The 14741-nt window shown below is 41.7% G+C and overlaps 2 protein-coding genes across 2 annotated transcripts; one reads left to right on the forward strand and one right to left on the reverse strand.

The window, feature by feature from the left end:
• Positions 1-583: 583 nt before the first annotated feature.
• On the forward strand, positions 584-7953 carry bzw1a (basic leucine zipper and W2 domains 1a). The gene is made up of 12 exons (XM_020592257.1): positions 584-695; positions 1898-1971; positions 2083-2259; positions 2806-2900; positions 3059-3124; positions 3393-3528; positions 3669-3778; positions 3954-4124; positions 4981-5127; positions 6579-6717; positions 6795-6917; positions 7250-7953. Exons 2-12 carry the CDS (start codon positions 1908-1910, stop codon positions 7279-7281), a joined length of 1260 nt encoding a protein of 419 aa, XP_020447913.1. The 5' UTR covers positions 584-695; positions 1898-1907; the 3' UTR covers positions 7282-7953.
• A 3569-nt stretch (positions 7954-11522) lies between these two features.
• On the reverse strand, positions 11523-12271 carry LOC109955706 (basic helix-loop-helix transcription factor scleraxis-like). Its single transcript, XM_020592121.1, has 2 exons — positions 12037-12271; positions 11523-11942 (listed from the first exon to the last, which is right to left on the reverse strand). Exons 1-2 carry the CDS (start codon positions 12269-12271, stop codon positions 11578-11580), a joined length of 600 nt encoding a protein of 199 aa, XP_020447777.1. The 3' UTR covers positions 11523-11577.
• Positions 12272-14741: the final 2470 nt, after the last annotated feature.

Here is a 14741-nt window from a genome sequence, read left to right on the forward strand (position 1 = left end):
TTTTTTTTGAGTGCAATAAGAAAAGCCTAGTATTTTGAATTTTATTTTGATGTTATTCTAAGATTTTCTATTAAAATAAAGTCAGTAATGACATTTTTTGCCTTCTCTTTTTGTCTGAAAAACTATCCAAAAGTATCGAAAGTATCGAAAGTATCGAAATACATTTTGGTACCGGTACCGGTACCAAAATGTTGGTATCGTGACAACACTAGCACATTTGTCTTCTTGTCGACCAAGGCTGATCACATATTCATGCACCATGTCTTAGCAGTCTCTTCCAACGGAGATGACGCCTGCAAGAGTGACAGAAAGTTATGTTAATCAGCGGTTTGACACGAAAAGGTTAGGAGATGCAAGTAAGGAGGGAGTGCCTTATGAAAACACCTGAGCCTTGTGCCTCAGCAGTAAATGTGAAGGAAGGGTAAAGCGATACTCTCAGTGAGAATAGTGTGCATTATCTATGCAGTTAGATCTGCTAACCAATAATGTGTTGTTAACACACTAAAATAAATGTATGTATGTATTTAGTTATTTATTTAAATTGATTTTGTTAAACGGAAATCTCTGTAAATTGCGCATGCGCAGCGGGCGGAGCCTGCGGAGGTCCTGACGGGAAGGTCTTTTTGTTTGGGCTGCAGAGAGATTCGACGTTTGATTCCCCTGTTAACAACCGTTTTTTATCTGCATTAATTTCGGTGAGTATTTGTATTTTCGTCTTCTCTGTGTTGTATCGCACCTTGATTTTCTCGTAAAGAGCGTAACATGTTGGGTTGCCGAATAAATGATAACGTTTTAACGTGAGAATGTAGCCATAATGGGCGCAGTTGGAGGGCGAATTTCGGTTTACTCCAGTTCGGATAGTTAACATAGCAGTACCCTCATTACAGCCCACGTACTTGAACACTCGACATTAGGTCAGAGTTTGTAATGACACTTCACCAGCAGGTTGCATTTAACGACAGGCTGGCTCATCACAGTGGTTGTGAGTGTGTAAGCAGTGGTTTAGTAATTAATCAAAGATGGTTAGCTAGCCAGCTAGCGGGCCCAGCTAACTAGCCCCTGGCTCGGCGCATGGTGAGGCCTTAAATTAGCTAATGCTAACTTATAATTAGCCAACTGTATTGTAGGGAATCCCTCATATCTTTGCCGATATCTGTCCTTGGGCATTTACAATATTTTCTGCTTAAGGATCACACTTGTTATCTCTGATAGAAGTACCACATCTAAGTAGTTAGACTCTGCTCCCACCAGCTGCGTTGTATGTCCTCATATTGTCTGTTTGACTTGTCTTCCTTGTGTTGTAATCATTACAGCAGCTTTGTATAGCTTGTTTCCGGTAGTAAGTGTTTTGATGTCAAAATCTAAGCTTTGGCTTTAATGCACATGATATATTGCCGAATCTTTAAGATAATAGAATTCCGTTTGAACAAAAGAGGTCTTAACCGCGTTTCGTTTACGTCAGTCACATATTGTGTCCTGTATCATTGGTTGTGTTTGAGTGGCAAAACAATCCCGATAACCCGGTTTATTGTTCGTACCGGAGGCTGTTTAATCCTATTTGCAGATCTTATTATCCCTACTTAGACTGTAAATTGTGTTCAGGGTGGTATTAAAAAGGTCCTAAACTGAGAATTTTACGTTCAACCCTGGAAAAAGACAAATAATTCAGTGCTGCAAAATAAGATACCTTAAACTTGAAAATTTTATTTATGGTTTGTTTGTTTATTTCCATATATATTTTGCTACAGGCTTTAATGTTTGTCAAACTGCAGTTGTATAAAAATAGTTTAGAGTAGTGAGCTCACCCATTTAAGGGAACATTGTGTGCTGTTCACTTATGTTAATGTCTAATCTGGTCAGTTTGAGTAAAGATTAACTCTCGGTTTGATCTTTTCAGAGTGTCTTTTATGAATAATCAAAAGCAGCAAAAGCCAACGCTAACCGGCCAGCGTTTCAAAACGAGGAAAAGAGGTCAGTGTTGGGCATTATTGCATCGTTTCTTGGGTTGCTTGTATATACACATTTCTTGTCCCTACAAGGGTTTTTGTTTTTGACTCTGACATGTATACATTCTTCTCTCAGATGAAAAGGAGAGGTTTGACCCTACTCAGTTTCAAGAAAGTATCGTACAAGGTTTGAATCAAACTGGCACTGATTTGGAAGCGGTCGCAAAGTTCCTTGATGCCTCTGGCGCCAAGCTTGACTACCGCCGGTATGCAGAGACACTCTTTGACATCCTGGTGGCCGGCGGCATGCTGGGTGAGTCATTTAAAGAAAAGGGTTGTTAAAATGTGTATATTTTTAAAGTTTTGGCAATGCCTAGAACAGTGCTTCTCAATTATTTTCTGTTCCGAGCCCCCCCCCCAGGGGGGCGCGCCCCACTATTTGAGAAGGACTGGCCTAGAAGAACAGAACAAACTGTTGAGCTGAAATTTTTTTCCTAGTAGAGTGCTGACATTAGGGGTGGAGTGTTGAAGTAAAGGGCAGCAAGAAATGCATTTAGAATTATTGTGCTATATTTTACTTGTGCACCACAGCATTTCAAAGAAGTATAAGGAAAACCGTTTAACTTGTAAACTAATAAATATTTACACTTTTATGCCTATGGCAGATACAAAAGTATTTTAATCTGCTATGTGTAGTTGGCATTTAGAGGGTGATTGGAGGAAAATAACATTTTATATAAATGTGATTATCAGCCGGAAGCTGACAGCCAATTATTAAAGCATACACTTGTTGTTTTTTGGTTTTTGTTTTTTTAAACGACCTGTTTTTTTTTTTTTTTGTTTTTTTTCTGTTCCACAGCCCCAGGCGGGACTCTGTCTGATGACATGACCCGCACTGAGTTCTGCCTTTTCACGGCACAAGAGGACCTGGAGACAATGCAAGCATACGCTCAGGTAGAAAACATGGCCGGCCACTGTTCGGATCGGTTTTTAAGCACTTGTGAAATGTCAGTCATTGTTGATCTACATGTCATTTGTCATTCAGATTAGGTTAAAACACTCCAGCAGTCCTGGAAGAACATTTGATTCTTTGTATGTGTTTGGGTTCATAGGTTTTTAACAAGCTGATCAGGCGTTACAAGTACCTGGAGAAGGGTTTCGAAGAGGAGATCAAGAAGGTCGGTGTCTTTGCAATCTTCAGGATCAGATTAACTGTTCCACATATCTGTTGCAAGTTTATTATCAACAGTGTTATCTATGAAAACATGTTCTTAAGCAGATTGTTTGGCAGCTGCAGTTAATAAAGCTGGAGCTAAAGCCAAACCTGCAGGGTTGTAAACAGTTTAAATTTGGTCATAGTCCAGCAGATGCTGCAGGATGACATATCAGCCTCTTGATTTGTACACACAGCGAGCCTGTATTTGTTTGCCTTCCTGTGTTGTGTAGTTGCTGCTGTTTCTAAAGGGGTTCACTGAGTCTGAGCGCAACAAGCTGGCCATGCTGACTGGCATCCTACTGGCCAATGGCAACATATCAGCCTCCATCCTGAACAGCCTCTTCAACGAGAACCTTGTCAAAGAGGGTGAGGACAAGACTGGAAATGAGTTTCTCTTTAGGTTGTCTCAAAATGTCAATTCTTGGTTCATAGGGGCAAAAGTTCCAAGGGTTTTGTTGCAAAGCGTTTGCAACAGAGACCCAACTTGTCTTGTTGTCCCTGTCCAGGAGTCTCTGCAGCCTTTGCTGTCAAGCTGTTCAAGTCATGGATCAACGAAAAGGACATCAATTCTGTTGCTGGCAGTCTCCGCAAAGTTGGCATGGACAACAGACTGATGGTAAATGACCCTTCTAATCTGAGATTACCAGAGAAATCAACCTTTGTAGATTGTTTCAGATCCTCCTGGTCATGTACAGGTTGTCACATCTGTTTGTTCATAGTCATTGCAGATTTTATCACGTTCTTTGTCTGACTTGTTTGTATAAAAATTTGAAAATATCTCTGCCCTACAGGAGCTCTTTCCTGCCAATAAACGAAGCTGCGAGCATTTTTCTAAGTACTTCACCGACGCTGGGCTGAAGGAGCTGTCAGACTTTGCCCGCAACCAGCAATCCATCGGTGCCCGGAAGGAGCTGCAGAAGGAGCTCCAGGAGCAGATGTCCCGCGGCGACCCTCAGAAGGAGGTGAGGTTCCTGTAGGAGTGGGGTTAACAACTTCCAGTTACTCTGGTATCAGAAATTAAGACCAGGGCTTCGCTGCTGTAACACCAGCAGCTCTGCTGCAAGACAATGACAAGTTCGGTGTAAAAATTCTTGTCTGTATTTAAATTCTGGTATATCTAGACTTTAGTCGTCATCAGTACTTGGTGTTGGGTGCATATACATTATACATACATTTGCAACAAAGTAAAAATAGCTAATATTCTATAATAAACATTATGGTAGCACAAAATTTTGTGAAGTAGCCCATAGTTTGCTGAAACTGATTGAGTTGTGTCTGATTCAATGATCCTGTTAAACATCTTTCAGTTATTGCAGGTGCTGTAAATGTCATCCTTGTTCCTGCTACGAGTTTTTCTGTAGCCTCATATTTGACACTTCCCTCTTTGCCATCTCGCATAATTTGCTTGACTCATGCACCAGCAGTTCAGGCAGTAACTGCTGAGCAGCACAATGAGCCACGAAGCTGAATACAAATTAGCAGTTTGTTGGTGTTAATGGAGGCCTGACATTAAGTGTTCTGAGTCGCTGCTCAAACTGCCACTGCACCCTTTGGAAACAAAGTGGTGTGCCCAACATGCAGTACTGATACCAAGTCCCGAGAGGCTGGAAATGAATGAAATCGTCTCCATTTTCTTCACTGCTGTGAGCTGCTGTTGCTCAACCAGAATTATGGAAGTCTTGGGTTTGAATGCGGACGGGTGATGAAGATGAAAAGTTTGGCCATGTCTTCACATGGGCAAACTTGATGTTTCCTTTAGTGTAACTGATGTTTAGTGATTAATATGAAAGTAACCTAGCAGTGTTTGTCTGCCTCCAGATTATCGCCTTCACTAGGGAGGAAATGAAAAAGGCCAGTCTGTCTGAGCAGGCCATGATCGGCATCATCTGGACCAGCGTGATGAGCTGCGTGGAGTGGAACAAAAAGGAAGAGCTGGTGACCGAACAAGCCATCAAACACTTGAAGGTAAGCAAATGAGATGTCCTCCATGTCATTCAGATGTGTTGAATCAAGTCAAATAAAGCACTTAAATGGTTTAATCTATCAGTTGCTGTTAAGAGAAAATATGCTGGCCCTGTTGATTCTCAGGAACTAGGCAATAAATTGTGAACCCTGCCAGAGTGACTGCAGGTTCTTGCAAGTCTGAAAAGGGTTATGTTTTGTAAGGGATGTGTTCACTCTTATAGGTCTGTTCTCCAATAACCTTGCCATTCATTTAAAAGGGTGAAAATGAGTTTTACGTCTGTGGAACTTTCAGAAATCTTGAAGCTTTGTTTAGTTGTAGTGATCCTGAAATATTGATACTTCCAGGCCTAATGTTACCTGTTCTAGGATCAGTTCACATAGTAAAAGATCGATATCCAAACTGAGTTATTTGGAGCAGCCTAAATGTATGTCTTATCAACAACAGGGGACACAGTAGAAAGTAACTACAGTATCACCAGGTCAGTCTAAATAATACGTCATTGATAGGAACTATGGCACTGTAAGTGTGTTAGCCACTGAGCAAAGCTTTGTAACAGTTGCTAGAGATTGTACAGGTTCTAGCTTGTAATTATCTGGAGTGGTAATGTCACACTTGTTTGCTGGGAGGAGGAATGTAAACAGCAACCAAGATGGCATGTGAAAGCTTCCTGGGTATGTAGCGTGGACATTGTTCCACAGATGCAGTTTAAAATCTTGGCACAGAAATGTCCCTTCAAGGCAGTGTGACCATGTTGGCACCATTTGTTAATAAAAGTGGAAAGTCTTTATAAATATGCCTTATTTTCCCTCCATTGGTCTCTGTTGTGGGGACCCACCTCTTTTTCTTGGTCGTGTTTTGTAAAAGATTTTGGAATCTGCGATACCAGCCTGGGTTTTACTTGGGACCGGAAAGGAAATAAATGGTCTTGCACATTACTATTTAGCAGGAATAAAAGCACATTAACAGCAGGGGGTTAGTTTTTTTCTATTATATGGAAAAAAATGTAACCTCAAATGGATTATTTTGGCAGATGAGATTTAATATTGTTGCATATTTTTTGTCGACATGCCATTGCATGACATTTTGCCAATAATCTGTTAAATGTTAAATGATTAGTTGGAGGAAAGAAATACAGTTGCTGACATTGTGAGCCACTGGTTTTAAAACTCTGGTTTGAAGAAGTAGATGTCTTGTTGCTCAAGTAGAATTTGTTTATGTGATGATGGTCATGGTGTGAACCTGCTACAAATAGGAACAAGAGCCTCTCTAAAATAAAAGGCTGAAGACATTCAGCTGCTGTTGCTTTAATTAAAATCTTGATCAAGTTGTAAATCAATGTGCTTTAATGCACCAGCAGCTTTTACTGCAAAGCTGGCTGAGTGCGTTTCCATCTCTGCTTCAGACAGGAGAGCTTTTTTCCTCTCGTCAATTTTTTGTTTCATTCTTGCAGCAATATAGCCCTCTGCTGAAAGCCTTCACCTCCCAGGGTCTGTCTGAACTCAGCCTGCTCCTGAAGATCCAGGAGTATTGCTATGACAACATCCACTTCATGAAGGCCTTTCAGAAGATCGTGGTGCTCCTCTACAAAGGTTGGTGTCGCATCCACAGGACCATTCACCCACATCGATGCCAAACAGTCCACTGACTTGTCCTTTCCTCCTCACAGCGGATGTATTGAGTGAAGAGGCCATACTGAAGTGGTACACTGAAACCCACGTCGCCAAGGGGAAGAGTGTTTTCCTCGAGCAGATGAAAAAATTTGTCGAGTGGCTGAAGAATGCAGAGGAAGGTAAAGGAAAAATAAAAAAACCAACTCACCCCTCCACCCTTGGGCAATAAACTTTTTTTTTTTACAATGAATATTTTTGGCTTGTCATAGCAAGAAAATCAGTTAGAAAAAATAATTCCTCACAGCTTTTAACTGTCACCGAGCAAGTATACACATGATGAGGATGATGAAATGCACCTTTCATTAGTCAGACTGGTGTTTTACAAGTCAGTCTGCACAGACATGACCTCTGCCATGAACCTGGAGGACTGTTGCACACTGAAGAAGATTTAACAGAGCATTTCAGATTGACTGAACTTTTAATTCTAAGCATTATTTCCTTCTCTCCCTAGAGTCGGAATCAGACGAAGAGGAGGCGGACTAAGACCTCCTTTGCCACATGAGCTGTTTTCTTTCTTTTCTAAGTAGCAGCAGGAGCAGTAGAGTATCACCTTCTTTTCTCTCTTCTACCTCCTGTTACTTTAACCCCAAACACAGATGCGCACCCTTCCACCACTCAGAGCATTTAAATGTTATTTAAGCAAAATCAGGAAGGGCTCAGTCCTTGTCAACATAAATGTCACAGTGAAAGAGGCAAACGATGAATTGTTCTTTTTGGTATCACTGTTGTAATTCCTTGTGTAATTTGGGTACAAAACATTCCATGTGATCTTGATGGCCTCTGCTTGTACAAATCCGAGCCAGAATTTGGTTAAAATTGGAGTTTGCCCCTTTTTTTGTCATGTGACAATGAGGCCGACAAAAACATCAATGCAGTTTTGCCAAAGTTTTATTTATTTTTTTCTCCTTTCTCTTCCCTTTGACTTTATATTCACCCAGCTCATGTTTGGCTCCCATTTGGTCTTAAACTTTGCCTTCTTTCTCAACTTTGGGATAAACCTGTACCGCGTGTCACGACCTCCGTGGTCGGTCTGTCAGAAGACGCGCCCCCTGTAACATGCCTCGCCAGCTCACCGATTATTGGTTTCTACTTTCTTTAATCTGATAAAAAACCAATTGACTTTTTTATGAAATAAAGATTATTGAAATGGTTAAACTGTGGTCTCTTGCTTTTGTTAAAATAGCCCAGATGTATTTGCGCCTGACTTGTAAGTGATTAATATTTGGAGCTCCATTAAAAGCTGATAAAGCTCATGAAACCAGATTGTCATCTTCCTTTGTATTCCCTGTCCCTCCTGGGGGAAAATCTGTACCGGTAGTTGTATTTAGAACTTTCCTGTTTCGTACTTCGTTAGCCTCATTTTAGCACCTTAAAGCCTCCTAAAGGTATTACATCTTGTTGCACATTATGAGAACCTGTATTGTAGGAGCCATGTAGAACATTTGGGTTTGTGTAACCTCGGGAAAAATAGTACAGCTACCAGAAAGACTTGAGTTGTGTTGCAGTCGCACTCTTTGACTTGACAAATGACATTTTTGAGCATTTGCAGAGGGTGAAGACAAGTCTGACGTTCTCATTTTTATTGTACAAAAATACATTTATCTTTAAGTAGCTTCTCAGTGTTGGCGATGTGCAAAGTACACTGTCAGGTATTTTTCAAGTACATTTTTTACAGTCTTATTACACACTAGATTTAGAGGTAGGCCTTCATATTTAAAACAGGGTTTGAGGTAGTGTGCAACGTCTCTCATTGCATTTTCATCTGCATTTGCTGTATCATATGAAATGATCCAGTTGATTGTAAAATAAATCATTTTTATATTTTTCCAAATAAATGCAAAAGGCAACCTAATGCACTTTGTTAGTGTCCCACATTCATGTGCACACAAAATGCCAGTTTTCTTTTAAAGAATACAGAAATTGTGCAACAACGCAAAAGTAAACGGTTGATAATACTGCAGTACATTCAGTATATTCCTCTGAACATTTCATCTTGAATCAAAATCTTCAGATTAGGAACAAATATTTGTGAGAGCAGCTTTAGGTCTCGAGGGCACTGGTGAAGCCAGTTTGAAATCCCTGATAAGAGATTTCCACCATTAAAGCAGCAGCAACTGGGACTCCATTTAATACATAAAGAAATCTCAGGTTCAGATTTATGCCATCAAACCCAATCAAATGATCCTGATTCCAAGAATTCTTTTTTTTTTTGTCATTAGAGTTTGTCTCCCTATGTGAAATTTATTGACATGGCAAACAGGCATTTTTGTGTTGTCATCTCCCTAGAAACTTAAAACCACAAAGCAGATAAAATACTTACCAGCCTACCAGTCGGAGTATTGTGAAGTATGTGCTGCCATACGATTTTACCCTTTTCAAGAGTAACATACTAACATGAAGCTTATTTGTTTTTGCAGGATGTGTAAGTGATGTAAGGTCATGTCAGATGAGGTGCCAAAACCAATGCTGTCAGGTAGGCCTACCACTGGAAATTCATGCAGTGACAGTCAGTAATTGGTACATAACTAGTGAAATGCACTAGGGCCTCTGGGTTCAACATTATCTCTGTATATCCTCTGCTTGTTTGTTCAGTTGTTAAAGGTATTTTCAGAAGGAGTGTAAAGCTTTATTGTCCTCCAGTTTCTCTCCTCTCAATGGCTCTGTATGTTTATGAAGTAGATTCCTTGTGTTGGCTAACACCACACAGGGCAAATTTGCTTGTAATTTGGGCTTTTCGTGGATGTTAGTCATCTAAAGGTTTCATTGCTTTTTGTTTAACGATTTACCATACAAAAAACAGTTAAATGTAACAGTGTGCATCATAGACTGCATATAAAGATGGATGATGTGATGGCACCCAGAAGTCGAAGCCATTACAAGTTGATGCCCCCTAAACCCCGCCCCCTCTGTGTTAGCGGATGGACCAAACTAAAAATTCATCCATCTATCCATTTTCTTCCGCTTATCTAGGACCAGGTCGCGGGGGCAGCAGTCTAAGCAAAAAATTCAATTCGGTACAAATCAGATACATGTATCTCAAAGGAAATTTGTGTCATTTCCAGCAGATATTATCATGCTTATTTATATATGTGGTCATTTTTTGATAAGTTAGTTGATGATAAAAAGCGGTGCATTTTGGATGATTTGACAGCTCTGATCGGCGCCCAGATACCGTGGCTCCACCTCTGGTTGCTACTGCTCAGAATCTGGTTGCAGATTGTGGCACAAAAGCAAGATGGCCGCCCCCGTATTTTCACTATTTTGGCCTGTAGGAAGTGGTCACGTTGTACATTTTTATATATAGCCTATGATGTAGATTGACCAAAAACTCTAATTTGTAGTATGAAAAAAGTGCAATCCCTTGTTGAAGGGTATGAAAGACTATAAAAATTTGTCTTTCCAAACTGCCCTGAGACATAGATAGATGTTTTAACAGGCAGAGAGCAAGACTGATCATAGTTCCTACTTTTCACCACTAGAAGTCATAGATCAATAACAGCCCTTTAAAGTAGCCCTGCACAATAGTGAAATTTCTGACAACACTTGAAGGCAACATTAATGCCTCTCAACTGACAGCAACCCCTGCAGTGTCTGCTCTTCAGTTTCCTTCATGTGACTTAAGGCACAAGGCTGTTTTTGTAGGAGTTGGATATATGGGGTGGGGGGTTGGAAGTTGGTACTATTAGCGGGACCAAAATAGGCCCCCCGTCAGGTGCAACTTTACACATCGGCTGAGGTTACAGCAAAACCAAAACAGAGGTTCAGAAGCACATGAACATGAACAGAAAGTGCTCTTCAGTGCTAATTCTGTCTTTTGTGTTTTAGTCTAGTCCAACAATAAATATATATGTACAAAGTCCTACATGTGTCGACATGTAAACAGCATCAAGGTGGACTCCTCGTCTGTCTGGAGCCGCTTCACACAGCAGCTGACTGTTTCCCTCCTTCTCTGAGCTGTGGAGGTAAAGAAATTGTCAAATATAGTTCAGTGAGAGCACCGCAACGTGTACACAAACAAATAGGAATCAGTGTAATCATGCATAAATATCTATTTTACCAAGTTAATGTAATTTTCAGTCTCCAAATCTCAGTCAGGCGTCTGCTTATTTTCATGTTCACATGTTATTTGAAATTCATTTCTTTTTAGTTTCATTTTTCCAGGAACACATTTATAATCTTAACATGTTAAAATAGGTCAGATTAAACAAATCACAGCCAAAAAATGATGATTTTTATAAATTGATGAAGTGAATTTCTGTGGCCAACCAGCTAAATAATTGTAATTTTGAACTCATCTTTAAGAAAAGGAAACAGACTCACTAAATTATGTAACAGATTATGTTGGGGCAGAGCACTGAGAAAAAACATTGGTCTGCTGTTTTGTGACTAAAAAAACAAATGTACATTTAAATTAGTTGTGACATACAGTATTACTGGTCAGCAAGGTGTCCTGCAAACCACTGTCAGCTACTGTAAACATTTACACTTCACTATTACAGGTGATTATTTAGGATACATTCATTTAGCATTAATATCATTTACATTTTGAATATATTTGCCTTTAGCCTGCTGATTTTAGTTTGGTTTCATCCATTTTGGAACCTAATGTTTAAACTCCAAAATCCCCAAACTTTAAATCAATAAAAATAAAAGAAATGAACTGGTTACCAATAAGTCATCGTTAAACAGCTCATCATTGCTAAACAGTGTCCAGCTCTCAGACAGACTGGCGTCATATGTCGGTGTGCCAGAGCTCAGGCTACACAAAACCGTTCTCTTTTAGGACACAACACTGAAATCTGATCTGTAGACGCGTGTCTCTGTTTTGCATTTGCCGTGGTTCAAATCGTGTAAATGGTCACTCACCAGTTTCCTCTGATTGCTGAGGCAGAACGTGCAGATGGGCCGCAGGGAGGGCGCGCTGAGCGCGGTGCGCCCGTGCAGGATGCTCTGGTAGCGGACGCAGGGCTGTCCGTCCCGGCAGTCCTCCCCCAGCAGCAGCACGTTAGCCAGGTGGGAGATGTAGCTGGAGGCCAGGCGCAGCGTCTCTATCTTGGACAGCTTTCTGTCGGCCGGCTCGGTGGGAATGAGCGTGCGGAGCGCCGTGAAGGCCGTGTTCACGCTGTGCGTCCTGTCCCTTTCCCCTCTGCTTGTTTATCCCGGACAGACGCGCGTCTCCGCCGCCTCTTCCACATCCGCCGCTGCTCTTTCTCCGCCTTCTTCTCCGCCTCGTCGTACCGACAAGAGAACCACCACCACCCGCTGCCTCCTCCTCTGCAGCCTCCCCTGATTCTCTGCGCGGACTGCAGCCGCCGGTGGACTTTACGCCGGAGCTTGCGCTGCCGCTGTCCAGGTCGTCCACGTCGGAGGTGAAAGCTTCGGGCTGCGCGGTGCTGCCCGTGGACTTCATCCTGGCTCTGGTCTGGTCTGGCTGGAGCTGCTGGGGCCGTGCGGGCGGGCCGCGGCTGTACATCACTTTATCCTGAGGGTGAAAATAGCACCGGGAGCCGAGCAGCTGCCGCCGATCCGGTGACCTGGGGGTCTGCGCTGTCCGCCCCCCCGGCGGATCAGCATACCATTTCTAATGAATGACGGCTGCTTTCTGGGCCGCCAGCTCGCCGCGGAAAAGGGAAGACAGGTGGAGCATAAAGGGAGGGCAGGAGAGGGCACCTGTTGTGGTCTGGATGATACAGGTTTAAATTAGGCTCGACCGATATGGGGCCCCCCAGGCCGATACTGGCGATTTCACACGCAAACTTATGGTAGCCCGTTTGACAGAATAGCCTATACACAGTGATTGTCTTTTTGAAAAGGAATAGAATATTCTAAAATATACTGGTCGAAAAATCACAGAGGAATAATGTTCATGTCTATATAATGGTGTCAGTTTCAGTTTGCTGTAAACTAGCTATGCACAGAAAAGTGAAAAATCTTGCCAGTATAGCAAAAACGCAGCAAGTATTTATTTGAAACTCTCCACCCTGTGAAGAAAACTGTGTCCTGTCTTAGTCCCTGTCCTAAGTCAACAATACAGATGCCTCGGTGTGAAAACACCCGCAGAGCATGAGTTCTGTTTTATGTTGTGCCATAAATTAAGGCCCCAGTATGCTCCACGAGTACAGACGCAGGCAGCAGGGTGAACAGTTAGTGAATGCACTTCTGCGTCTGTGTAGTGGACACAAAATGCAATTTACACATCACACACACATCACATATGTCACCTTGTCTATATGAACACAGAAAGTATAATTGGAGGTTTGGGATCCCAGAGCTGTTGAGTTAAAATGGGACTGAGAGGCCAGGTATGAGTCATTCTTTAGAAGCAGCAGCCATGCAAGAAGCAAATCCAGCCGTGAAGCATTTTGTAGAGCTTCAATGAAAGGTTGTAGTTTTGAAAACAGATTCAGAGTGAAAACAGTCGAGCGTCACATCTTCCTCTTTGATTATGTGTTTGGAAACCTCGACTTTCCTCAGCAGTGCCTTTTTTTCTTTAATCCAGATGAAATCATTTGTCACTGATTTGAAGTTGTCCCTCTCAAACTTAACTCTCTCAAACTTTGCTGGTGAGCTTGAACTGGGCTACTAATAACCAGTGTGTATGTTTGTGCGTGTGTCCCGCCTGTTGGCATCCAGGGCGGAGGATAAACTTTGCTGCCTTGGCCCGCGGCTCTGAGCTTCCGCTGAGTGAACAGTCCAGGTGTAGCTGCCCATCCCTTCCTGTTCTGTCTGTGTCCATCATGATGGACACGTACAGCCCTCCCCTCCTCCTCCACCTTGCCCAGTGCCATCTTTGGGTGTGGATATAAATATCAGTGAATGGATGATGCCTTGTGTGTGTTGCTGTGACAGCTCGGAGCAACCTTCAGGCCAGGTCGTCAATTCTGTTCAAATCACAACAGAAAGATGAAATGATTTTCATTAATTTAATGGTAATTTTGATTTTTACTCATCTGTTTAAAAACAGCCTTATCAGCGAAATGTGGATTTAGTCAACAGTTCATGCCTTCAGTTGGCAGTTTTATCTGCACGTCTGTGCTGTTTTTTTATTCCTGACATTATTATTATTATTGGCACCAGAGGGCCGTAAACCACTAATGATCATTTCTACAACCTTTTAGTTTGTTTGGTTGTTGTTGCTTTGTTCTAAAATACTGATGATTTGTCTAGTCTTTTTTCCAGCCAGTAAACAACTTAAAAGATGCACAGTTCTTTGGGTTCAGATGTCACCATGCTGCAGTATGATACCTGCAACATGAGGTCAAGATGGTTTAGGACAGATGTTGCAGAGACACCCTTCTTGATGTGCAAGAAACCAACTACAGACACATAGGGGGACAAGAGCAGTAGAAACAAATATAAACAGAGCCAAGCTTCATCCTAATCACTTATAGCAAGCCAAAGAGCTTTTCAGCTAAAACAATAAACCCCATTCTCTGAGCCAAATCTAATTTGTCGAATAAATCACTCTTTGAGCAAAACCTTAAACAAGTTCAGGCACTTAGACTCTGTTAGCAAATCTCATGCACTCTTTTTGCTAAACTCTAAACACATTCTCACTAAAACACAATTCACACTGTGATGAACCTGTGTTGCAAAACACTAAAGAGAGGACAGCAGAACTTAAACACAACTAAAGCACAGTTGTCATCGTTTACACACAACGATTCAAAATTGTTCACTCTTGTTTCTAAATATGTGATGAGTGGGTACAAAATATAAGCCAGTTCAAAGTGCACAGATGGCATGGGTACATCCCTCAACTATGGATAACAATATGAGAGGTAGAGGAATATGAGGTGTTGGACAAAAAGGACGAGGAAGAGTAAGACCTCCCACCATACAGCACTGCCCTCAACCCAACAGAAAAGTTTTGCTCTGCATGGCGGTGGAAAATATGTCAGAATCTCTGTGAAAATCTCTTACAGGCAATGGAACTGGCCTGT

Source organism: Monopterus albus, unplaced genomic scaffold (genome assembly GCF_001952655.1).
Source record: "Monopterus albus unplaced genomic scaffold, M_albus_1.0 scaffold16.1, whole genome shotgun sequence".
Lineage (NCBI taxonomy): Eukaryota > Metazoa > Chordata > Actinopteri > Synbranchiformes > Synbranchidae > Monopterus > Monopterus albus.